This window comes from Macaca nemestrina, chromosome X (genome assembly GCF_043159975.1).
Source record: "Macaca nemestrina isolate mMacNem1 chromosome X, mMacNem.hap1, whole genome shotgun sequence".
Classification (NCBI taxonomy): domain Eukaryota; kingdom Metazoa; phylum Chordata; class Mammalia; order Primates; family Cercopithecidae; genus Macaca; species Macaca nemestrina.
Window position 1 is genome coordinate 153,076,904 of NC_092145.1, and position 25,258 is coordinate 153,102,161.

A 25,258-nucleotide genomic window follows, 5' to 3' on the forward strand; every position below is an offset into this window, starting at 1 on the left:
AATCCCCAAAATATTGTTATGAAATTGGTCGTGGGTGTGACCTGGGCATGCAGATTTTTAGAATAGTCTTGATTCATTCCAGTGTGCAAATTTGAGAAAAGCTGGCTTTGAAATCACTTGGAGATCTTAATAAAGTGCAGATTCTGGTTTGTTTGTTGTGGGGCAATTCTTCATTTCTAACAAGCTCCCAAGTCACGTTGATGCTGCTGGTCTATAGACCACATTCTGAATAGCACAGACCTAGAGTCTTATTTCTCACCTGTTTCTGTGTCCTCAGAAATGTCCAATAGTGCAATACCTTCTTTCTCCTGTCCTCACTTTCCATGCATGACCTTGCTTCCCATTTTACTAGGAAAATCCAAACCATCAGTAGGGAGATTACACAAGCTCTGACCTCAACTCTACCCACCTACATGCCATCATGCCCACACATTCTTCCCTTCACTCTTGTGATTTCAAACCATCTTTGTTCCTGTCTATTGAAAGCACCCCACATTCACACCAGAGTGGACCTCTCTATCCCTTTGACAAGTCTTCCTCTCTGTCATTATCAGCTCGTCACCAAGGACTAGATCACTACATTCAGAAGCAGGCCAGACAGAACTCTACAATACTAACAGGAAGAAAGGAAGGCAGGCAGGAAGAGAGGGAGGAAGGGAGAGAGGAAGGGGGCAGGAGGGGAGGAGGGGGGGGAGGTAGGGAGGGAGAGATAGAGGGATGGAGGAAGGAGGGGAGGGGAGGGGAGGAAAGGGAAGGGAAGGGAAGGGATGGTCTCTTTCTTATCCCAATTTCTTCTTCTAAACCAGGTTTTCTTCACAACTGACCAGTGAACATGCTGTTTTTCTCAATCACCAATGATCTTCACATTGCCGCATGCAATCCCAACCTCAAACCTCAGCTGACTGAACCTACAGCCTCATTTATTTGACAGAGTCTTCATCACTCTTCTTACCTTAGGAAACTTTCTTGGTGTGGATGCCTCACACTCCTGGTCTTTTCCTTCTACCTCCCCTGGTGTTTCTTCCTAGCCTCCTTTATTGATTTATCCTTATCTACACAACCTTTAAACATGATTATGGTACAGCCTTACCGTTTGAATGTTTCAATTTTCATATCTATACGCACTCCCATCCTGGTCTTATGTAGACTAATTACTTGAAATCCTATTTGTCTGCTGATAACAAAATTTTTATCTCCAATTTATACTTCTCATCTGAACTCTAATTTTGTGCATCCAACTCTTCCTTAATAGTTCTACACAGATGCTAATATTCGCCTCAGTTTAACATGTCAAAACCAGAAGTCATCACCACAACCAAAAATTAAAACAAAACAAAACAAAAATGGAAAAAGAAGAAAGTAAAAAATCCCTTCTTCCCTTGCAGTGTTTTCCATGTTAATTATTGTCAATTACTCAACTGAAGACTCAGGTATTATTTTTGAGCTCTTTCTGTCCTTCCCAACCTACATCTGATCTTTCAGGAAATCTTATACAGTCTGTCTTCCAAGTACAAGCAGAATCTGACCACTTCTTCCTACTTTCTCTCCTACCTTCTCTAAACCATTTCCATTGTACCCTGGAGGCATAGCATTCACATTTTAACTGGATTCCTGATTCCATTGTTTTCCCTTGTAGACTACTATTAACACATAGGCAGAGAGACACTGTTCTATGATAGAATGGATCATGCCAGCTTCGGCTCCAGCTTTCCAGGAATTCCCCATTTCCCTGGCAGTAAACATCAATGTCCTTAGAAAGATCTGCAAGGCCCCACATGACTTCCCTCCCACCACTTTATTACTCTTTCTCCCTTTATCATTCTAATCTGGCCAAAATAAGCTTCTTGCTGATCCTTGAACACTCCAATTGCCCTTCCAAGGCATGGGCAATACCTGCTTCCACTTCCTCTTCCCAGAATACTCTTCCCCCAGGCAACCAAATGGCTGGCTGTTTTACCATCATCAAGGTTGTGTGAAAAATGAACTTTTCAATGGCTCAGTCAAGTAGGCAGTAATACCCTTCCCCAAGTATTTCTCAATACTTGGAATTTACATTAAGAAAACAAAAAGTTAATGACAATATCAGGTACTTTTTTAAAAAATGGAGAGATCCATTTTATGAGTTATTACAATGAACTTTTTTAAAGTAGTGCTTCCCAAACTGAATTTTGCATGTAAAAACACCCGGGGATCTTGTTAAAAATGCAGATTCATATTCAGTAGGCCTGGAGAGTCGGCTGAGGATTTTTGTTCCTAACAGGTGCCCAGGTGATATCCATGATGCAGCTGGTCTTTTTGCCACAATTTGAGTAGAGGGTCCTCAGAGGATTTTTAAGAACTTTTAGTAATATACAGAAATACCAAAAGTAAAAAGAAGAAAAAGAAATCATCTGTGTTTTACCTACTCATAAATTGTTATATGTCTTGGTCAGTACAGGCTGCTATAACAAGTCACAGACAGAGTGGCTTAAATAATGAATTATTTTTCCTCACAATTCTGGAGACTGGGAAGTCCAAGACAGAGATGCCGGCACACTTAGGGTCTGATGAAAAGAACCCACTTCCTGGTTTGTAGATGGATGTCTTCTCTATTTATCCTTACATGTTGGAAAGAAGGAAAAGAAGAAGGAAGCTATTTTGTGTCTCTTATAAGGGCACTGATCCCATCCTGGGGGCAGCACCCTTATGATCTCATCACCTCCCAAAGGCCCCACCTCCAAATATCAGCCACTGGGGGTTAGAGACTTACGTATGATTTTATGGGGATATAAAATACGGTTTATAACAAATTATAGCATGTTTAGTATCACTGGGTTTTCTTCATCTATAGAGATTGCACATTCCTTTAGCGCATTTATTCATTAAAATAAGTGTCAAGGATATACCATGCAACACACAAGTAGTGTATTGGATGCTGAGCATACAAAAATAAGGAGAGGATTGGCACAGTAGCTTATGCCTGTAATCCCAGAGCTTTGGGAGGCTGAGGCAGGAGGATCACTTAAGGCCCAGAGTGTGAGATCAGCATAGGAAACATGGGGAGACCCTCATCTCTACAAAAATTTTAAAATATTAGCTGGGTGTGGTGGCATGCACCTGTAGTTCCAGCTACTTGGGAGGGTGAGGTGGGAGGATTGCTTGAATCCAAGAGTTCAAGGCTGCACTGAACTATAATCATACTACCGCACTCCAGCCTGGGTGACAGAGAAACACCTTGTCTCTAAAACATAAAAAAATAAGACAAGTGAAGACTCGGCCCTTCTGGTCAGAGATTTCACAGAAATATTGGACTGTCTGTCTTTTCTTTCCTTTCATCTTTTCTGAAGACAGACAGGTAACAATTCAGCATTTGAGGACAGACAGAAGGTAACAATTCAGCATTCAGTGATAAGGTGAAGAGAAGCCAAAATTCCATGTAAACATGTGGACACTGTTTAGAAAATACTGCAACTTAGCATTCCCTTCTGGACACTAACAATCAGAAGTTTAAAAATAGCTCACGATTAACTCAAAGAACTTTGCACATACTTCCTCTGTAAAATTCAGGAACAATTTCTATTACTGATATTTCATCTGAATAATATGTAATTATACAGTGTAGACAAATTAAGTGTGAGATATAAAGGTATTTCAAGAGAAGTACTTCAGAAAGTTCATTCTGAGTGAACAAATACACATCTTATAATATTTTGTTTGATTTCCTTTCTAGCAACAATTTTATTCTGCTGAGAGACACAGTTACTGTAAAACTATCTCATAATATTATATTTGTACATAAAGTTGGATGTTTTGCAAATTGATAATGAGCTAATTCACTTCTGTGGTTCATAAAAATGTAGTATTTCAACAATAGTTTGAATTGTTGTAGGTTAGTTTTTGATATTTGTTTTGGGACGCTGCATTCAGTTGCTCCTGGCAGATTTTACATGCAGAAGAGGAAGAATGACTTACACTTACACTGCACCTCTGCTGGTCATTCCTCCACTGACTTACTCACAACGTGTTCATTGCCTGCACTTCTGCTGGAAGCCAGCTAGTGTGCTAGTCCAGCCCAAAGGATGTAAAGAGGAATAAGACACGGTCTCTACCTTTGAACATCTTGGTTCAGAAAGAATGTCATGTGAATAAATAAGTATTCTTTCTCAGGAGAAAGGAGAAAGAGTGGAAATAAAGTATTGTGGGCAGAGGAAGGTAATAGGGAAATTGACTGCCTCATCTGAAAGGAACCTTAGTTTTAATTGGTCTTGAAGAATTAAAAACTTAAAACAACCTTATTCCAAGTTTTTTATTCTACTGGGGGCAGGTGAAGGAATTTGATATTAAAAGGTGCAGAGCATTAAAAAAATTGGGGGCAGTTTCATCTTGGCCAAGGTGAAGGAAACAGGAGAAGATGGTTGAATGAAATCTGAGAAAGAATAGGCCAGATTTTGACAGACTTTTCTCCACAGAGGAGAAGTTTAGCTAGAAAGAAAGGACACAGCTTTGCCCAATGATACCAAAACTTAGAGGATGAAAAATATTTAAAGATTATGCAAATTAAACTGACATTTGCATGTAACAATGCATGTATTCCTTTAGCAATATAGGGGAAAAAATCTCAGGGCATTCTCAACCTTTAATTTTGTAAAAATGTTTAATTTCAATATAACTGAAGTTTTATATATATTTATATATATATATGTAATTTATTTATATATGCATATTGTAATGAAATTGTCCTTATTGGGCTACAATAAAAACCAGTAGTTCTTTCCATCACTCTTCTCCATTTCTGGCATTGCAAATACATGCATTTTTAACTATTTTAGTTGTTTTCTGAAGATATTTACTTCCTTTTTTTAAATAGCAAGCTTATGTTTTTGTTTGTTTGTTTGTTTTTTGGATTTAGATATTATCCACCTATTACTTATTGATTTATCTCTTTTATCACTTCCACTACCATTTTACTTCTTTCACTTCCTCTCCACCTATAATGAACACAGGAATTGGCTAAATCAAGTATACTTTGTTTATGTTATTAACACTATATTTCAGTTATTCACAGTCAAACCATATGATGAACAATGATTGTATTCCCTTCTAATACATCTCTTTGGTTTTCCTTGGAGTTAGTAATTGCCTTTTGTTTACTTGTCTAATTTTTATGTAACTTTTCTTGAATTGTCTCTGACTCTCCCACAGAAATATATGCCTGTTTTCAAAATAACCAGAAACATCTGTATGTTCTTGAACCACTGAACTCATTCCCTCTGGACATGCTGCATAGCTTTGAAATTGGAATTTCTTATCTCCATTGCTCCTGTAATTTATTTAGTTTCTCTCTTGTGTTGCCACTACTACTTCTTTACTCTCAGTCCTTTTCTGTTTTGGTAAATCACTCCCTTTAGTAATTTCCTCAGAAAAGATGATACATTTTTCAGACTTTAAATATGTGAGGATATTTGTATTGTATGCTCACATTTGATTGGTGACTTTACCTGGCATTGTATAATGTTCTAGGTGGAGAATAACTTTCACATAGTTTTTTGAAGGAATTGCTTTATTGGCTCCCACCCTCAAGCATTTTATTGCAAAATTCCATATCAACATTATTGATTTTTTTTCAAAGTAAACGTTCTTAACCTTGCAAGTCTGAATTAGGTTAAATTCTTTATACACAATCATTAGTTGGTTTTTTTTCCTCTTGTTCACCAACTGCTGACAGCCAGAATTCCTCTCTCAAGAAATTGACCAACCCAAAGTAAAAAAAAAAAAATCAGATGCTGAGAGTGATGGTCACCCAGTGAAATAGCAAGGTCTCTAGTGAGTTATTGTACTGTAAAGGTCACCATTAGAAAACAAGAGCTACCAATTGACATTTTAGTGTCACTCTCAACATGGATTGAGCAGTCCAGAAAGACCAAATAGTTGACATAGGTTTTAACATGATATATAGACTAAGGCAAACAAAAAAGAGATTAAAAAAAGAGACTCAGAGGAAAGAGAAAAGCTATCCTTAAAGGAGTATATCTCTACTATTTCTTCTTTTTTTCTTCTGATGTTAGATGCTTAGTGCATTAATTTTGAGCCTTCCATCTTTACAAATAAATATGACAAAGATAGTGAATGTTATGGCATAAAATATTAAAGTATAAAATATATGTTTAGGGACAAAGGTAAGGAACGTCTTCTAAAATAAAATCAGCATAGAGCTTAGACATATTGGACTATTGAATGAGCCTCACTCTGAAATCTTGCCCAGTGTCAAATGCTACTAATAATTTCACACAGCCAAAGCAAAGTCTGGGACCATCCACACTCCTACTTGAATCCTTTCTTCTTTCATTAGGACACGTTCTGACCCTGGGTTCCAACTATGAGTTCTCTAAGCAGTGCTTGTGGGAGCACCCCTTATGCAGAAGGGAGATGCTTCTTTCATGAGACATTTCCAAGTAGACTCAATTACACAGCTTATGTAACATTTTTCAGAAATCCATATCCCTAAGTCTATAAACAATACTAACCAGACCAGTTACAACAGTCTGCTAAAAGTGGATCGTAAAAACTTTGTAATGGTATCTCCCACTAGGAGATAAAATTAGAGTGTTTTCCAAGAGGTCTGACATTTGCAAGCTTACAGGTAAATTGCCCAAGTCATCTTTCTTTCTTTTCCTTGGCGTCCCCAGTAAACAAGAAAAAGAATTCCTAAACTGCTGTTAGCCCTTTTTTTTACCAAAGGTTTTAAGATTTTGGCACTAAGGTATTTTTTTCTCTAAACTATATTTTATTTTTTAAAAAAATTTAACAAAAACATAAAGTATGAGGAGATATTTTGAGTGTTCATGTAATTTTAGGAAGTTAGGTGAGCTAATATCAACACTTAAGATATGCACACAAGAAAACAGTAATAAAGGTGTGCTGTGAACTGCTTAGCAAGAAATAGGCACTTCTCTAATAGAAAAAATATTTAGAGACTGAGTGGTAGTTCTGAATGAATCCTGTGTCTTTGTTTATCATTATTGTTGAAAAGTCTGGAGATACGGTTCATATTGCCTTTAAATTTCTTCACATTGGTAATAGCATGATTTCTGACTTAGGGTAAGTGTTTTCACTTTAATAATTGTTGCAATTTATTTTGAACTATTACCCTATTCTTAGACAATATTCCCAAAATAGTCCTCATATGTTTCAGATTGTTATACCTGCAGAGAGTTATTTTGTGGCTAAACCAGATGAACCCCCCTGTAATAGTTGTATGCATTGGGAAAAGGTATTCTCAACAAATAGAAACTTTCCCTGCAGTTAAATTGAGTATGGGGCCAAGGAATCACTACCCTTCTGACTGAGGAAATGTATAAATCAATGGTACTCTCTAAATAATATATGAGAGTGGATACTCAATCTGTTTCACATTGAGTTTGCAGGGGAGTAGGTTTGGGTTAGGCAGAGTAGAGATTAATGAGACCATGTGTATTTCCTGCTCTGTGGGTAAATAGCTCAATATTCACCAGGGAAGTCAGTGAAAGAAAGCAGTGGACCCTGCGTGTAAGTGTTAGATATTTTGAAACCATGCTCAATGGAAATTAATTAAGTACTCCAATGTCCATGATTAAATAAGTCTTTTGGGGGAAACTAGAAAACTCACTGAAAAGGAAATGGAAGAAAAATGAAATGAATTCTAAGCAGCAATGACACAGAAACAACTGTAGACTATGTTGTGACCAGGGCTTGTGCCAGGTGTGGCCAACATGTCTCTGTATCCTTTATATATAATAGTTCTCACTTGATTGTGTCATTCAATCAGTATTTGTCAGGGCTTGTACCTATAAAGAATGATACTTGAGTCCTCAAATAGGAGAGTAAATTAGTCAAGAGAAAGTCCAAGGCTGGTGGGACTGGGGTCTTGGAAGCGAGAACAATGAGGAGAACTAACTGGAGAGATGGTAGAATTATGGGAATATGATGGTGAGCAACGGCAAAGCCATCCCTGTCTTTATTGCGATGGCAGTCATATGGGGGGAAACAGACATATTTTCAAAAGCTACTACAACGTAGTATGATGAGTGTCTGAAGACGTAAGTACATGTGAGTTTACCTGAAAGATCCCTGATATGGTTTGGCTCTGTATTCTTGCCCAAATATCATATTAAATTGTAATTCCCAATGTGGGGAAGGGGGCCTGGTGGAAGATGATTGGATCTTGAGAGTGGATTTCCCCTTGCTGTTCTTATGATAGTGATGAGTTCTTGTACGATCTGGTTGTTTAAAACTGTGTAGCACTTCTGCCTTTGCTCTATCTCTCTCTGTCTCCTCCTCTGCCATGGTAAGACATGCTTGCTTCCCTTCACCCTTCTCCATGGTTGTAAGTTTTATGAGGGCTCCCAGCCATGCTTCCTTTACAGCCTGTGGAATTGTGTGTCAATTAAACCTTTTTTCTTCATAAATAACCAAGTCTCAGGTAGTTCTTCATAGCAGTGTGAGAATGGACTAATACAGTTCCTAAATCAATTACAGGTGGAAGTCAAACTTCATGAAGAAAGTAGCATCTATCAGAAACCAGGAATCTGAAAGGGAGCAGATGAAATGTGGCAGAAATTTTTTTTTTAAAAAAAGCTTCTATCTTGGAAAAGATGTGTTTCCTTGAAATAGGAGTTGACATTATGTATGTGATAATCCAGAGAGGAGAATAGGGAGAAAATGGATGAATATACAATAGCAGAACATCCAGACAAAAGAAGAGCACATTCAAAGGCCTTTGCCCTTTAGAGTAAAGACTAGCTTTAATTAAATATGACACTTGGGGTCTCTATAAAATAGACCCTGCAAGACTGTCAGCATCATCTTTTATCACCCACTGCAGCAGACTGAATGTTTATGTCACCAAAATTCCTTTCTTGAAATCCTAACCTCTGGCTGGGTGCAGTGGCTCATGTCTGTAATCCCAACACTTTGGGAGGCCAAGGTGGGTGGATCGCTTGAGCTCTGGAGTTCAAGACCAGCCTGGGCAACATGGTGAAACTCTGCCTCTACTACAAATACAAAAATTACCCAGGCGAGGTGGCGCATGCCTGCAGTCCCAGCTACTTGGGGGGCTGAGGCAGGAAGATCACTTGAGCATGGGAGGTCGAGGCTGCAGTGAGCCATGATCTTGGTACTGCCCTCCAAGCTGGGCAACTGAGAAACCCTGTCTCAAAGAAACAACAACAGCAACAAAAAACAATAAAGACAAGAAAAAGAAAATCCTAACTCCACCAGATGGTATTAGGAGTTGGGGGCTTTGAGAGGTGATTAGGTCATGATGGTAAAGCCTTCATTAATTAGATTAGTGCCCTTATAAGAGGGATCCCAGAGAACTCCCTTGCCCCTTCCACCTTGTGAGGGCATAGCAAGAAGGCGCCATCTCTGTGAACCAGGAAGTTCGTTCAGCAGACACAGAATCTGCCATGCCTTGATCTTGGAGTTCCAGCCTCCAAAACTGTGAGCAATAAATGTCTGCTGTTTATAAGCCACCCAGTTTATGATATTTCATTATAGCAGCCATAACTGACTAATATACTACCTTGCCACCTGGGCATTCAAAGCCATACAGCTACTCTTGACTTTATTTCAGATCAGATAGCAACAGCTTAACAGCTGGTTGGATATGGGCAGTAGGGTAGAGAATTCAGTGGAATTATCAAATGGTAATGGAAGATTGTAAATTGCTACAAGCATTTCGAGGGACAACTCACCTTATGGTCTGCTAAGTGCCTTACAATTATTTTTTCCAGGTATTGTTGTCTCCATCCTACATAAGATGGAACCACAGCTCAGAAAGGTATGGTGATCAACTTGAAGACACATGTCAGAGCTTGGTTTAGAACTCACATTTGCCTAGTTTCGATGCCCTTCTTCCTTCCATTCTATCTAACTCTCAGCAAAGCCAAGATACAAACATAAATTATGCAATGTTACGGTGCTCATTTTGCTTATGTAAAAATGAGATCTTTTTATTATGCAAAGACAAGACACCAGAAACTCATATCCATGATAGAAATGGCTATTTAATATGAACATTGTTTGTATTCATCTAAGAAATGACATTGTGATGGGAAAATGGATTTAGTCATGGTATTTTGATTCCATCATAATAATGCTTTATGTTTTTAAATGTGTTTGTATTTGTGATGGATCGGGACTCAAGTAACCTGTGAGGAAGTTTAGACCAACAATGGGCTTCATATATGTTCCAAATGGGTTTATTTTCTATCCACTTCTAAATCCATATTGGATAAGAAAAACACAAATTCTAAAAAATGAAACTCAATTGGTTAGTTCTCCCAATATAAAGACCGTGATAAATGTATTTGTACTTTTGTAGGATTTACTTCTTCATCTAGGTAAATTAATAAGACCAAATCAAAAGATGTACAAAAAAATGGCACAAAGGAGAAGCCCAGTGAAAACACAGTTGGAAACACAAGAAGAGAATGAATTTAGCCACAAGTTGTCAATTTCTACAGTTAGAATCTGATTAGTCCGTGAAAATGAAATGCCAAATTAAAAATAATTAACACACTTTACATGAACCGGGACAACAAATTAACCACACCACACATCACATACAACTCAGATTAAATACGTTGTGTCCGTAGACTGGGGAAAGAGTCTAAAAAAAATACAACAAAGTAACAAAGTTTATAATAGTGTTATCTCCAAACCACAAAAGGTTAACTCTAAGAATTTTTATTTTGATAGTAAAGTCCACTAGAAAGGCACATTATTAGATTCAATTTTTATGTCACAATCTTTGAAGTTGTGTCTTAAGATATAATATATTATTCAAAATTGTTTTCAATATATTCATTTCTTTTTTCTCTTATTGAATAAGCATATTTGTCTACTGTAAGAAATTGGAAAATAATTTGTTTATATAGAGAGTCAATAGCGAGGCAATATTAGATTCACACACAATAAAAAAACCAATAAAGCAATTATAGAACATCATCTTCATGTTAATTATCTTTAAACATTATAGATGACACAACAATGTGAGTATTGTAGCAGTATCATTACTGCACTGAATAAATTAAAAGTAGAAATGTATGTTAGCTATCATTTTAACATTCATACTTGCTGGTAAATCCACCTGAAAGATATTCACCTTCAGCTTAATTATATATTTATGTGGATTCAAAATTCTTATGAGCGTTAATGTGAACTTTGACACTTTAATAAATGAAAAAGTAGGATGTTAGGATGAGATATTGGATGATATATTCAATTTATTCCTAAAATATATAATACTGCTTGCTGTGACTCTTTCAACTGGAGTAATTGGTTGCAATTAAAATAATGAGATATTCCAAACAGTGATATATGCATTACAAATGTAGAGTGATAAGTAATTTGTAATTCCTATATCATTTTTATGCTGATACATTTCTTTCTAATTATAATAATCTTTTGAGCTAATAGGAGTATGTTTTGTCATATGGATTATATTCTGGGATAATTACCTTTTTGTGATAGCTTAACTTGAAAAGCTTTTGACTATACCTAAAATATAGTATAAGTATGTATTTTGGAAACAGAACTTTGGGAAACTGTTCAGAAGTATCTACAAGCTGAATACATGCATGCTCTATGACCCAGTATTTTCATTCCTAGGTAAATATCCAACGTAAGTGGGTACTTGTGTTTACCAAAGACATGTGCAAGAGTGGTTATAGTGTCATTGTGTAGTAATTTTAGCTATATACTTTTAAGCTTTGGCCATCTGACCTGCTTGAGTGTGAAGGCAACAATGATGATTTGAAAATTGGATATGGGCACTTAATGGCAGAATTAATATTTAATTATCGTCTGTGATTTAAAACAAGTTAGTTCATATCCTGAATAATATGATAGTTAATACTAGTCCAACATTTACTGACTGCTGTGTGGAAGAATAAATTGATTGCTTCTGTGAATATTTACTCTCAGCACTTGATGTGTATTAACTCCTTTAATACTGAAATCAACTTCATGAAATACGCTCTTTTTAAAGGCCTAGAACATAAAATGTAAAAAGATGACTTATTCAAAGTCAAGTAAATAGTAAGTAATAAGTTGCATGAAAAAAATACATCAGGTAAATGTTAGGAAGACTGACTGGTAGATGGCTTCATTTTGTAGTATCAGGGCTTTATTTATTTATTTATTTATTTATTTATTTATTTTTGAGTAGATATATAAACTGCAATCTAAAAGATGAGAAGAACTCAGACATGTGAAGATCCTGGGGAAGATTATTCCAGGCAGAGGGAGCAGCTTCTAAAACAGGCTGTAGGCCTGAGTGTTTAGCCTAAGTGTTTAGGCCTGAGTGTTAGCTTTGAGTGTTTAAGGAACGGAAACATTCAGCTAACAGAACTGAAGCAATCATGATTGAGAAGAGAGTGAGAGGCAATGAGGTTGCAGAAGGGCATAAGCCCTAGTCACATAAGAACTTCTTGGCTAGGTAAGAGTTTCACTTCCATTTTAAAGTATGTTTGGAAGTGCCGGAGAGTTTTGATCAAAGGAATAATATTTTATAACCCAAAGTATGGCGGTTTTCAGCTAATGGTGGCTGGAAGACCACTTAAGAAATTCTTGCAAGAATGAAGATGCAAGATGATGACTGCATGGAATAAGGTGACCCTAGAAGAAATGAAGAAAATTGAATAGATGTGGAATATAATGTAAAACCACAACTGACAAGAGTTATTAATACAGCCTGTTAATGGATGTAGGATGAGGGAAAGACAGGAATCACGTGTTATACCTGGGTGCACATGCTGTTCACTGAGACACAGACACTGAAGAAAAGAGTTGGAGTTTGTGTGGGATCTAGAACCAATAGCTTTATTTTGGATGTGCTGATTTTGAGTTGCATTGTAGGCATCCAAATGTAGATATGAATTAGGCAGTTAGATTTAGGATTTAGGAATTTGGAGGAGAAGTCAGAGCAAGAGATAAGAATTTGGAGTCATCCTGATACAAACACTATACACAACCATGGGAATAGATAACATTGTCTGCAGAGACAGAAGAGCTGGAGGAAAAACAGGTGTCAGGAATGGGGCCTTGGGAGAGTTCAACATTTGGAAGAGGAGAAGATGACCAAGAAGATAAGAAACATTGACTAAGTGTATGCTATCTTTGGAGATAAGAAAATGTGTTTCCAACAGAAATCGTTTAATACGAGTATTAAAACAAAAATAACAGCTAAATAATTTAAAATGCTTTTTGAAAATTTTCCAAGATTTAACATAATAGCAATCAAAATTATAAAATTAAAATATATACAAGTATATGCTTTGTGTACTTGTTTGTGTGTGTGTCAAAGAAAGAAATCTCAGCTATCTGAAATATGTCTGAAAAAAATCTCTGTCGTGCTGCATGAGGAGTTTAACTATCCTCCTGATAGCCAGTGTAAAGAGAGGTCTAACAAGAAATATGCTTATTTTCTTGTGCCAACAAAACTAGATCAAAGACAAGGTCTTTTTCAAGTAACACTACTGTAGGCTCCACACCTTTCAAGCTCATCTTTCTTTGGTTCAAACCCAAAGTGGCTACCCGATAAAGGATGGTGTTAATTTAGGTTTCCCAGGTGACCATCTCAAATGAATGCCAATGGAACCTCAACCAGTTGTCAGACCACACAGAGCAGTTGGAACGGCATCTGCCTGGCACTCATGCCTTTGTTGAAGTACAATCAGGATCATCTAAGTTTCCTACTAACACACTACCTTGGAGTAAGAATGCTCCGTTTTCAAAAATTGTATTCATTTGTGTTCATTTGTGTAAAAGCACAGTTCTTTGGGTGCGTGCCAAAGCTACAGATTTAACAATTTAACAATTATTTTCTTCATACTTGTCCTAAATGAATAGTGCCATTCTCTCCAACTGATATACAGGACCACAGTAATTTGTGGGGAAAAGGTAGCAAAACAACATGTCTTCTGTCTATAGGACAATCACCTTCAGAGTAATGCTTACTTGCTTTGAGTACACTATGCTTCCTGGTTTAAATTTAGTCTGAGTGGTACTACACTATGGGTAACTTACAGTTTGACACTTCCATGCCTTGAGACTAAATAAAGGGATCTTGCTGGGGATGCAGTGGCCATGCCGAGCCCACAGAATTCCTTAAAAGGAAGCCTCTTTATGCTTAACCTTGATTCTTCGATGCAGACATTTTCTTGTCCCCTATTACTGAAAGTAAGGGCAGAGCCTTAAGCCTGATACTCACGTTCTTCTGTGTTGTGTTCATCAGAAAACAACCAACACTAACCTCATGTAATGCTTGGGGCTTTGTCCCTATTTTTTTTTCCTAATAGCAGGTTTTGACTCCTATGCATCATGCTTTTCACAAAATTTGGGGTTTCAGCTTTGTTATATACTCTTAATTTTATAAAGTACAAGTTAAGATATAGTTAATGATATTTTGGAAATCTTGAAAATAAAAAACAGTAAAAGTTACTATAATGTTGTCACTTAGAGAGTCATTTGTTAACGTCTCTTACGATTCTATTTTTCCTCCTCCTTGTCATCTTCATCTTATCCTCCTTCCTCTCCCACTCTTCCTTTTCTTCTTCTTTCTCCTCCTCCTTCTCTTTCTTTGTCTCCCTTCTCATCCCTCTTTTCTTCTTATTTTTCTCCTTCTCCTCCTTCATCTTCTTCCTCCACCAGCAAGATATTTTGTTATACCAGCCTGAATGGACTAAGACAGGAAGTGATGAACTCAACCTTCATTTCCTCTCCCCTTCCTAGAGGGAGCTCTAACCCTCTAATGACATGCTTGGTTTCCCTGGCAATCAGCTCCCATCATGAGGCTGTTCAGGAGCCCATCAGGAGAACAAAAGATGCTCCTATCACCCAAAATATTCCTAGGGATTTAAGAGCTCTGTGTCAGGAACTGAGGGTGAAATACAAAATATTAGAACAAAAGATTCTCTCAGCACCTCTACCTAGAGGATTTTAGGCATTCCTGGCAAGTTCCTGTGCAAGAAACTGAGGACCAGAGACTAAACATGTATTTCTTATTATGTTATAATACCTGATATGGTTTGGCTGTGTCCCCACCCAAAACTCAACTTGAATTGTATCTCCCAGAATTCCCACGTATTATTGGAGGGACCCAGACGGAGGTAATTGAATCATGGGGGCCAGTCTTTCCTGTGCTATTCTTATGATAGTGAGTAAGTCTCATGAGATTTGATGGATTTATTATGGGTTTCTGCTTTTGCATCTTACTCATTTTCTCTTGCTGCTGCCATGTAAGAAGTGCCTTTTACCTCCCACCATGATTCTGAGACCTTCCCAGCCATGTGGAACTTTAAGTCCAATTAAACCTCTTTTTCTTCCCAGTCTCAAGTATGTCTGTTATCAGCAGCATGAAAATGGACTAATACAGTAAATTAGTACCAGTAGAGTGGGGCGTTGCTGAATAGTTACCTGAAAAATGTGGAAGCGACTTTGGAACTGGGTAACAGGCAGAGGTTGGAACAGCGTCTTCAGCTTCAGTTCCATGATGAAATCATTGTCTGCCTTTACCGTTAAGTGAACAGCGTTAGAGACCAACGTAAGCTCACACCATTGTGAGATCAACATTAGCACATGGACAGGGTGGGAAAGAGCCTTTCAGTGGCATATATCACATCGCTAATATAGATCCTTACTGAGGTTACCAAAAATGTTACTCTCTATGTGCTTCTGTAAGGTTTGAATAATTGTTACCCAATCTTGGATTACTGTTGTCACCAGGGAAAAATTGAAGAATCAAAACCATCTGACTTGAGGCAAATTCTTAAACACACCCAAGTCAGTTTCCTTAAAAAGTAATCTAGGACTTGCTTTAAAATAACTGAGTGGGGCAGGGGACGGGTCAGGTTTAGAGAGGGTAACAGGTAAAATGGAATTAGCTGACTTTTGTAGTGGTTGGAGCTGCATGATGAAAACATGGTGATCACTATAGTAGTCTCTCCACCTTTGTGCATGTCTGACAGGTTTCAAAACCCTCTCAGTTTGGAGGATGTCAGAAACCACTCCTACAGGATAGATGGACCTGAGGACTTTATGCTCAAGTGAAACAAGCCAGTCACAGAAGGACAAATGCTGCCCAATTCTACTTTTATGAAATACGGAAAATTGTTAAACTCACAGAAAGTAGAATGGTCATTGCTAGGGGATGGGGGAGGGGAAAATGGGGAATTGAGGTGCAATGGGCATGGAGTTTCAGTCATACAAAATGAGAAAGTGTATTAGGGTTCTCTAGAGCGACAGAACTAATAGGATAGATGCATATATGAAGGGAGTTTACTAAGGAGCATTGACTCACAGGATCACAAGGTGAGGCCCCATGATAACCCATGTGCAAGCTGAGGAGCCAGGAAGCCAGTCCAAGTCCTAAAACCTCAAAAGTAGGGAAGTCCACAGCACAGCCTTCAGTCTGTGGCCAAAGGCCGGAGATCCCCTGGCGAAACACTGGTGTAAGTCCAAGACTCCAAAAACTGAAGAACTTGGAGTCTGATGTTCGAGGAAGCTGCCAGCACAGGAGGAACATGGAGGCCAGAAGACTCAGCAAGTCGGTTTCTCCCTCCTGCTTTATTGTAGCCACGCTGGCAGCTGACTGGATGTTACCCACCCAGAGCGAGGGTGGATCTGCCTCTCCCAGTGCACTGACTCAAATGTTAATCTCCGTTGGCAACACGCTCACAGACACACCCAGGAACAATACTTTACATCCTTCCATCCAATCAAGTTGGCAATATTAACCATCCCGGAAAGTTGTAAGGATCCACTGTAGCATAATGGGCATATAGTTCACAATACTGTACCATGCACCTCAATATTTGTTAAGAGTGTGTATGTCGTGTCGTGTGTGTTTTATCACAAGTTTAAAAATACTCCTGATTATCTTATTCCATATACTCAACACCTTAGCAAACCTTAGTACTTCACTGCCGTTTTCTGGCTACATGGCGTATCAGAGAAAGTGTGGGCTTTGGAGTCAGACAAGCTTCGGTTCAAGTACTAGGTGATCTGGAACAGGTTACTTAGCCTGGCTGGTCCTCAGGGTCATCTTTTGTAAACTCAGGATGGAATAAGACAGCCCCATCTATCTTCCAGCACCATTCTAAGGATGACTCATAGGCATTGCTCAGTCATGGCAGCGATTATTATTTTTTGATTAGCATCTAGCCCTCTCCCTGGACCATGGTAGGTGCCCAATAAATGTTTGTTGAATGAATAATTTAATTCGTTATTAATGAATTTTTATTTTATTTTACCCTGCTCCTTGCCATTTTTTTTTTAGTGCAATTACTCTTATCTAGTTTTGAGTTGTATCCAAATTCTCAATCTAGTTAAGATTCAAAATTACATATCAGCTTGCTGGGCTAGCACTTTTCCTTACTCCTCTCCCCGAAGGGTCCCCAATTCTGTTTCTATTCTGTGTGTCTTTTTTTCCCTCTTCTGTGGACGTGTGTCCAGGGCCCCCTTGCTGCCAAAGCCCTTCAACTAGTTATTCTCCAGCAGAACATTTTTCTGCCAGTGAAAATATTTTCTTTCAGGAATTGACTGAAAGCTGTTTTCATATAAACTTCCCTATGTGAATTGAGCCTATAATTGTCTTGCTCTTTCTTAGGACTTCTGCAGAGCTTATGCACACCTAAAGCGTGCCAATTCACACTTGGTTCTGGGTTCTATAGGAGAGTCACAGAAACATGACACCTGTCATGAATGCAAGCTAGGAAGTGGACCCTAAAGCAGGGGATGTGTCTCGAATGCCTCTTCAGTCCTCGTACAGTGTGTAATACAGTGCTGCTTCCACAGCGTTGAGCAGCAGTCCTTAAGAGGGTGGTAGAGTGTAGAATTTGATCTTTGCAGACTTGAGTTTTAATCCTGACTCTATAACCTATAAGCAGTATAAGAAAGGTACCCAAACTGTCTGTCTCATTTGTCCAGTGGGGACACTACCCATTTTACAGGGTGTGATGGTTAATTTCAGGTGTCAACGTGATTGACTGCCTTAAGGAATACGTCAGGAACTGGTAAAGCATTGTTTCTGGGTGACTGACTGCCTCAAGGAATACGTCAGGAAATGGTAAAGCATTGTTTCTGGGTGAGCCTGCACATGTATTCCCGGGAAGATTGGCGTGGGCTGGTGGACAGAGTGGGGAAGATGCCCTCAATAGAGACAGGCCCCATCCAGTTCTCTGAGAGCCCAGATAGAGGAAACAGGGCAGAGGAAAGACACTTTCCTCCCTTACCTCTTGGAGCTGGGACTTCTCTTTTCCTGCCCTTGGACATCAGAACTTCAGGCTCTTTTATACTGAGAATTACACCATCCACTTCCGTGGTTCTGAGGTTTTTGGGTGTGAACTGAGTCACACTCCTGGCATCCCAGGGGCTCCAGCTTGCAGATAGCCTGCCCTGAGACTTTTCATCCTCTAATTCCCCTAATAAATCCCCTCTCATCTATCTTTGCTGATCACCTGTTGGTGGTGTCTCTCTAGAGCCCCGATTAATCCACAGGGGTAATGTGAGGGAGAAATGAGGACGTGCATGGGGAGCATTTCACACCCTGCCTGACACATGCCCAGGTCCAATGGAGGTCCAATGGGCTGCAGCTGCAGTTATTCTAGAACTTAGCATCAGTGTTCAAAACAGCAGAAGGCCTTCCCTCTGATACCCAGCCATCGCATTGAGCTTCTCCTGTCATTTTTCAATTCCAGAGTGTTTTTGAGAGCAATTCTATGTCCCTTGTATCACTGACGTGGGGCCAAAAACAATCCGTACGCATGGGGATCTGAAGCTGGGAATGACCAATAGGTTAGAAAGTTCTTAGGAGTCAGGAGCAGAGGAAGCTGCATGGTCAAGGGGAATCGACGTGAGCCTTCCTTGTGTCCTATTTCCTGTGGTCTAATGAGACAGAGACATATGTATGTAGACATCATCTCATGCTGAGCTCTTTAATATGTACAAGGTGTTTTCAAATTTTCCCACCAACTGTCTTTGACACCTGAGAATCTGCAGATCACCTGTTGTTCATGACTGTTGTCAAGGGGATCCTCCCTTTAGGGACACAGGAAGATTTGCCTAAAATGTCAGGAAGCTTTGATATTTATTATTTTATTATAAAAGTAAACTGCACCCTTGCAGTTATATTATTTCGGGTCTTTACTCATTCCACTGCTTATTTTAAGCCTCAGCTTGTGGGTAGTTGGAGAAGGAGGGAAAATATTTAACACTCTTATTAACTAATTTAACTGTGTATATAACATGTAGAATAAAGAAAGACTTAAATGAAGATGTAGTATTTATGACTGCTCCAACAAATTAAAAGATTACTTAAATTACTGATTTTTTTTCTTTTTTTCTTTTTTTTGAGATGGAGTCTTGCTCTGTCACCCAGGCTGGAGTGCAGTGGTGCAATCTTGCAATCTTGGCTCACTGCAACCTCCACCTCCAGGGCTCAAGCAATTCTCCTGCCTCAGCCTCCCAAGTAACTGGGATTACAGGCACACACCGCCATGCCTGGCTATTTTTTGTATTTTTAGTAGAGACGGTGTTTCACCATGTTGGGCAGGCTGGTTTCAAACTCCTGAACTCAAGTGATCTGCCCACGTCGGCCTCCCAAAGTGCTGGGATTACAGGCGTGACCCACCTCACCTGGCCTGATTTCTGATTAAACCACTTATTGTCTATAATGAATTAAAAGTTGGTGAAAGTAAATTCAGTGACATTTTTGCATTTATAATTTCAAAATCATAGTAACTTTCCAAATCTGAAAATGTCTGAAACACAAGTCTGCCAAATATCACAATAAAACATGAAACCCCAGTGAAAGAGCTAGTCAGGATGGGTTCCCAACAAATAGCACTTGAAGCTCCTACTGCCATGAAATGATGAAAGAAACACGGTTTAAGTGCCATGGATAATTTTTTCAGTGCCAAAAGAATCATCACAGACTGTTATAACATGCAGAGCTTGAATGGAAATATGGTATTAAAATAAGGTGCATGAAATTAATCCTTGAATCTAATTTTGAAACACACTGCGAAAGTGCTCCCTAATATACACCAACCCCAAAAGTGACCACTGACAAGTTTCAGTTTATTTTAGTTGTATGCTGTCATTATGGAAAAAACGATAGCGAAAGTTCACCAATTTCCCTTTGGAAAGAGATGTACAACCACAGCCAACAGGCTTTCCTAAAAGACAGCAGGAGCTTTTCATGCGGACTTGTTTCCCATCCATAACATACAGATATTTATTGTTCAGGGTCAATACAGCCTTGCAAATAAAGAGGCTTTGAGTTATACCAAGAATGCTCATCCTTATATGGTATTTCCATATAAGAAATACAAAACAAATATACCACAAAATGATGGCGTTCAGGACATGGGACAATGCCCTGTTTCTGTGGCCTAGGTTTCGTAGGATTCTGTAGGAGGCAGCTACAAGTTCAACATGCATAGCTCTGAAATCCCTTCCTAAGCTAATGAAGTGAAGCCCTGACCACACCAAGGAAAGGATGAAACAGAACCCATCTGTTTCTCAAATGATGCTACCATCTCTTCTAAGCCACCATTAATTTTAGCATCTTTAAAGCTATAAGAACAATGTATGTAACAAGTGAAAATGGCCTATAAAGTCAGAGCTTTACATCTCAAACCCTTATTATATGGAAATTCATATTTTCATAATCATGTAAAAGTTTAACGTGTTATTCATTGTAAGATTAAATGGCATGAATTATTCTGTAGGTGTAATTATTAATACCTGGAAGTTAAATCATGATAATTTTGTACTTTATTCTTCTTACAATAATTTCCTTTCTCCTTTTGCCTGTGAACCATGCTTCAACAATCATAACACCTTACCTTCTAAAAGAAGTGATCATATATAGAATATATATTTTATATATGATATATGTATCTTTATGCATTACATATTTATATATTTATCTTATATAGAAATATAAATATTTTTACATTTTTATATATATTTATATAGAATATAAGTATTTATATAATCTATATGTGAAATAGATCTCTATATAAATGTAAATACATAGAAATAGATATGTAAATATATAGAGATTATATATTTATCTATAAATAAACATATAAATTATATATATACACATTAGAAATACACAGGGCTTTTCTAAATATAGATATAGAAATACACAGGTCTTTTCTACATATATTGTAAATTCAACTATATAAAATTCTACTATATATAGAAAAGACCTGTGCATTTATATAATTATATATGTAAATGTACATTACATATATACACATTAGAAATACACGTTTTTTCTATATATAGCAAGTTCTATATTCTCTCATTGTAAGTATTGACAACTGGGAATTGAATCGTGATAATTTTGTACTTTAATTTTCTTAAAATGATAATTTCCTTTCTCTTTTTATCTGTGAACGATGCTTCAACAATCACAACACCTTACCTTCTAAATGATCACATATAGAATATATATTTTGTATATATTTATATTTAGATATCTATTTTCACGTATTTATATTTATGGATAGGTTTCATATACAGATTTGATATCTATATTTATATATTATTTATAAATATAAATATATGGTTAATATATGTTTTATATAAATATATGATATCGAATATAGTTTTATATGTAATCTATAAATATAAAAACATAAGAATAGATATATTAATATATAAATATACATAGCAGGTTCTACTATATATAGAAAAGAGTTGTGTATTTCTAATGTGTACATATATAATCTATATTTACGTATATTTATATTTATATATTTATATATAAATATATATTCCATATTTTATATCTGTATATATTTTACATGTAAATATATAAACTATATATATTTGTCTATAGTAAATATAGTTGTATATTTTATTTATATAAAAATTTACATATATTCATATATAGTAAGTTCTACTATATATAGAAAAGACCTGTGTATTTCCAATGTGTGGAAATACGAAATGTACTTTTTGTCTCCTCACTTGCAAAGATAAAAAGGCATTTTTCAAGTGGATAGATTTTGCTCTACTTTCAATTTTTCTTCTTAATTAGATTGTAGGGAGGGGACGCTGAAAGGAAAGACGATAGAAACGATTCTTGCATCGGTTTCTATAAACGAAAAAGTATTTTAACAATGAAACCTAAGTAGGTAGAATCCGGTTCTTGGTACTTGGTGTATGTGCTAGCAAGATTGCATGAAGAAACAAACGTTACAAGAAGAAGTGTCATCCTGCTAAGGGGAAATTTGTTTCCGGTGCTCAGCCGTGAGGCAATCCTTATTCTCCTGTCTGGCTAACTGTGACCTCTCCCTTTGACCTCAACCCCACGGGACCCCACTTCCCTCCCTCCCCACATACCACGTATTTCTTCCTTCTTTCCTTTCTCCCTCCCCACACACCTCCTCTTCCTCCCTCCCTCCCCACACACCACCTCTTCCTCCCTCCCCACACCCCCCTCTTCCTCCCTCCCTCCCCACACACCACCTTTTCCTCCCTCCCTCCCTCCCCACACACCACCTCTTCCTCCCTCCCTCGCCATACCCCACCTCTCCCTCCCTCCCTCCTCTCACACCACCTCTTCCTCCCTCCCTCCCTCCCCTCACACCCCACCTCTTCCTGCCTCCCTCCCCTCACACCACCTCTTCCTCCCTCCCTCGCCATACCCCACCTCTCCCTCCCTCCCTCCCCTCACACCACCACTTCCTCCCTCCCTCCCTCCCCTCACACCACCTCTTCCTTCCTCCCTCCCTCCCCTCACACCACCACTTCCTCCCTCCCTCCCCTCACATCACCACTTCCTCCCTCCCCCCCCTCACACCACCTCTTCCTCCCTCCCTCCCTCCCTCACACCCCACCTCTTCCCCCCTCCTTCCCCTCCCTCCCCACCATCAGAGAACACGGAGTCACTGAGATCAATTTGCAACACATTCATTTTTTTGTCTTCCCCAGGGGCCACCGTGCTGGTGAGATCTCTGAGGTCTGGCGACTGGAACTGAACTTAGTCGCTGCTCAGGGAGATGGGGGAGTCGGTGGCCGCCCCCTCACTCAGTGGCTCCTCCAGCTGGGTCTCCTGGCTCAGGGGGTCGTGCTGGGTCCCCTCGCTCACTGGCTCCTCGGGGGGCAGCTCGTGCTGAGGGAGCTCCTGGCTGGGCTGGTCACTGGGGCCGGGGGCCGCTGGCCCGCTCCCCGCCTCAGGGGCCGTCGCCGCTGCCGCCGCCATCTTGCTCGCGGCCCGTTTCTTCCCGCCTCTCCCTCCACGAGCTGCTTTTCCCTTCTTGGCCGCCCTGGTAGCCTGGAAGGACAACAGGGAGATGCCAGAAGGGCTCTGGTTGAGGGAAGAGGATGGAGGAGGCTGGGAACAGGGACGTTTCCTCAGAGGCGGGCGGGCCGGGTGGGGGCTGTGCCAGGGGAGGCCGGGAGACGATTCTGGTGAGGAAGGAGGCGAGGGAAGCCGAGGAGGAGCTTGGGGGGGTCCCTCACCTTCTTCTTCGGGCTACTGGAGCTCTGCTGAGAAGAGGACTTCCTCTTTCGGCTCTCCTTGGTCTTGGCCGGAGATCCCGAGGCTCTCGGCTTCGGACTCATCTTCCACAGCTCAGCGTCTCCCAACGGTCAACCGCGGGCTGCCCGGGGTCCCCGTATATACCCCTCCCGCGGTCTCGGGACAATGAGGCGACCACGTCCCTGAGCTGTGATTGGTCAACACCCCACTACCCAGCCAATGGGAGCCCTGGGCGGGAAGGGAGGCCTTCGACGTCACAAAGCACCAGCGCGACCTGACTGAGGAAGGTGGCGGGGGAGTGACATCTGAGGAGGAAGGCAGGGTGCTCTGGTTGGAGAAAGGGAGATTTGGGTTAGCAGCCCTAAGGATAGTTCCCAAACTGACATGGCAGCCCTCCTAAACGCCCCATGTCCAATTTTAGCAGATCACGTGGCACGGGAGGATATTTCTGCCACATGGTTCCCCTGGACCCCCCCCCCCCCCCACTCAGTGGTACATTCTATTTCTCCACACCTGCCATCATTACCCAGTTTCTGTATCACCTACCTGAAATCCCTCCATGCTAACTGGGACGGGTTTGGGGCTATATAAAGACGTCAATTGACCAGGCACAGTGGCTCAGGCCTGTAATCCCAGCACTTTGGGAGACCGAGGAGGGCGGGGAGGGCGGATCACCTGAGTTCGGGAGTTTGAGACCAGCCTGACCAACCTGGAGAAACCCCATCTCTACTGAAAACACAAAATTAGTCGGATGTGGTGGTGCATGCCTATAATCCCAGCTACTCTGGAGGCTGAGGCAGGAGAATCGCTTGAACCCGAGAGGCGGAGGTTGCAGTGAGCCGAGATAGCGCCATTGCACTACAGCCTGGGCAACAAGAACAAAACTCTGCCTCAAGGAAAAAAAAAAAAAAAAAAAAACTGTCCATCAATCATCCCTCTCTCCTACAAATTCCTCTGCTGCACCTTGAGGACCATTCACTTCTTGGATGCGATCAAAGAACTTTTCCATCTCATTTCCTTTTCCCAGCGTCCACATAGTGCCCCTCAATGTTTCATTCTCATGGTTTAAAGCACTGGCTTCAGGCGGTGAAGATCAGCAAACACACTCGCTCAGCTGGGTCTGTATCAAGCTGGGTTCCTCAGAGAAGGAGAAACGAAGCCAACAGGATATTTGTGTGTGTGTGTGTGTGTGTAATATATGTCATAAACATCTATTTACTATTGTTTGGTATTTATTTATGAATAATATTATATATATGATATGCTTTACTCTAAGCAATTGACTCACACATTCACACACTGTGGGAGTCTAGGAAGCTGAAATATGTAGGGCAAGTGAGCAGGCTGGAAACTAAAAGCTTCTGCACAGCCAACAATCAACAAAATGAAAAGGCAGGCTATGGTTTGGGAGAAACTATTTGTGAACCATATATCTAATAACGAGTTAATATCCAAAATATAGAAAGAACTCAGACAGCTCAATAGCAAAAAAAACAAAAACAAAAACAAAACAGTAGTCTGGTTTACAAATAGGTAAAGGACTTGAATAGACATTTCTTGAAAGAAAACCCACAACTGGCTGACAGGTTTATGAAAATGTGCTCAACATCGTTAATAATCAGAGAACGCAAATGAAAACCACAGTGAACTATCACCTCACACCTGTTAGGACAGGTATTATCAAAAAGTCAAGAGATAAAAAGTAATGATGGCAAAGGTGTGGAGAAAAGGAAACCC

General features: G+C 39.5%; 2 protein-coding genes across 10 annotated transcripts in view; one reads left to right on the plus strand and one right to left on the minus strand.

The window, feature by feature from the left end:
- LOC105478097 (patatin like phospholipase domain containing 4) overlaps positions 1-25,258 on the plus strand; it is a 251,498-nt gene that overhangs the window by 64,499 nt on the left and 161,741 nt on the right. For 7 of the 9 annotated variants that reach the window (XR_011618283.1, XM_071088791.1, XM_024791616.2 and 4 more), the window contains exon 7: positions 9,750-9,796. The exons of 1 other annotated variant lie outside the window; for it this stretch is intronic. Coding sequence is in view for 7 of the 8 variants with exons in the window: in XM_071088791.1 (XP_070944892.1) it covers positions 9,750-9,796 (47 nt within the window). In the remaining variant the exon portion in view is untranslated. Of the gene's footprint in view, positions 1-9,749; positions 9,797-12,555; positions 17,986-25,258 lie in introns of those variants that run through there. One more of the 9 variants, XM_024791626.2, reaches the window with a different exon arrangement.
- LOC139360781 (testis-specific basic protein Y 1-like) lies at positions 22,934-23,652 on the minus strand. Its single transcript, XM_071088793.1, has 2 exons — positions 23,503-23,652; positions 22,934-23,314 (listed from the first exon to the last, which is right to left on the minus strand). Exons 1-2 carry the CDS (start codon positions 23,602-23,604, stop codon positions 23,021-23,023), a joined length of 396 nt encoding a protein of 131 aa, XP_070944894.1. The 5' UTR covers positions 23,605-23,652; the 3' UTR covers positions 22,934-23,020.

What these genes read in the sequence shown, in the direction of transcription:
- LOC139360781 (XM_071088793.1), bottom strand. Translation starts at nt 23,604, where the DNA reads ATGAGTCCGAAGCCGAGAGCCTCGGGATCTCCGGCCAAGACCAAGGAG. An exon ending in CCAGTAGCCCGAAGAAGAAG is followed by an intron (nt 23,315 to 23,502) that starts GTGAGGGACCCC and finishes TTGTCCTTCCAG; the next exon opens with GCTACCAGGGCGGCCAAGAA.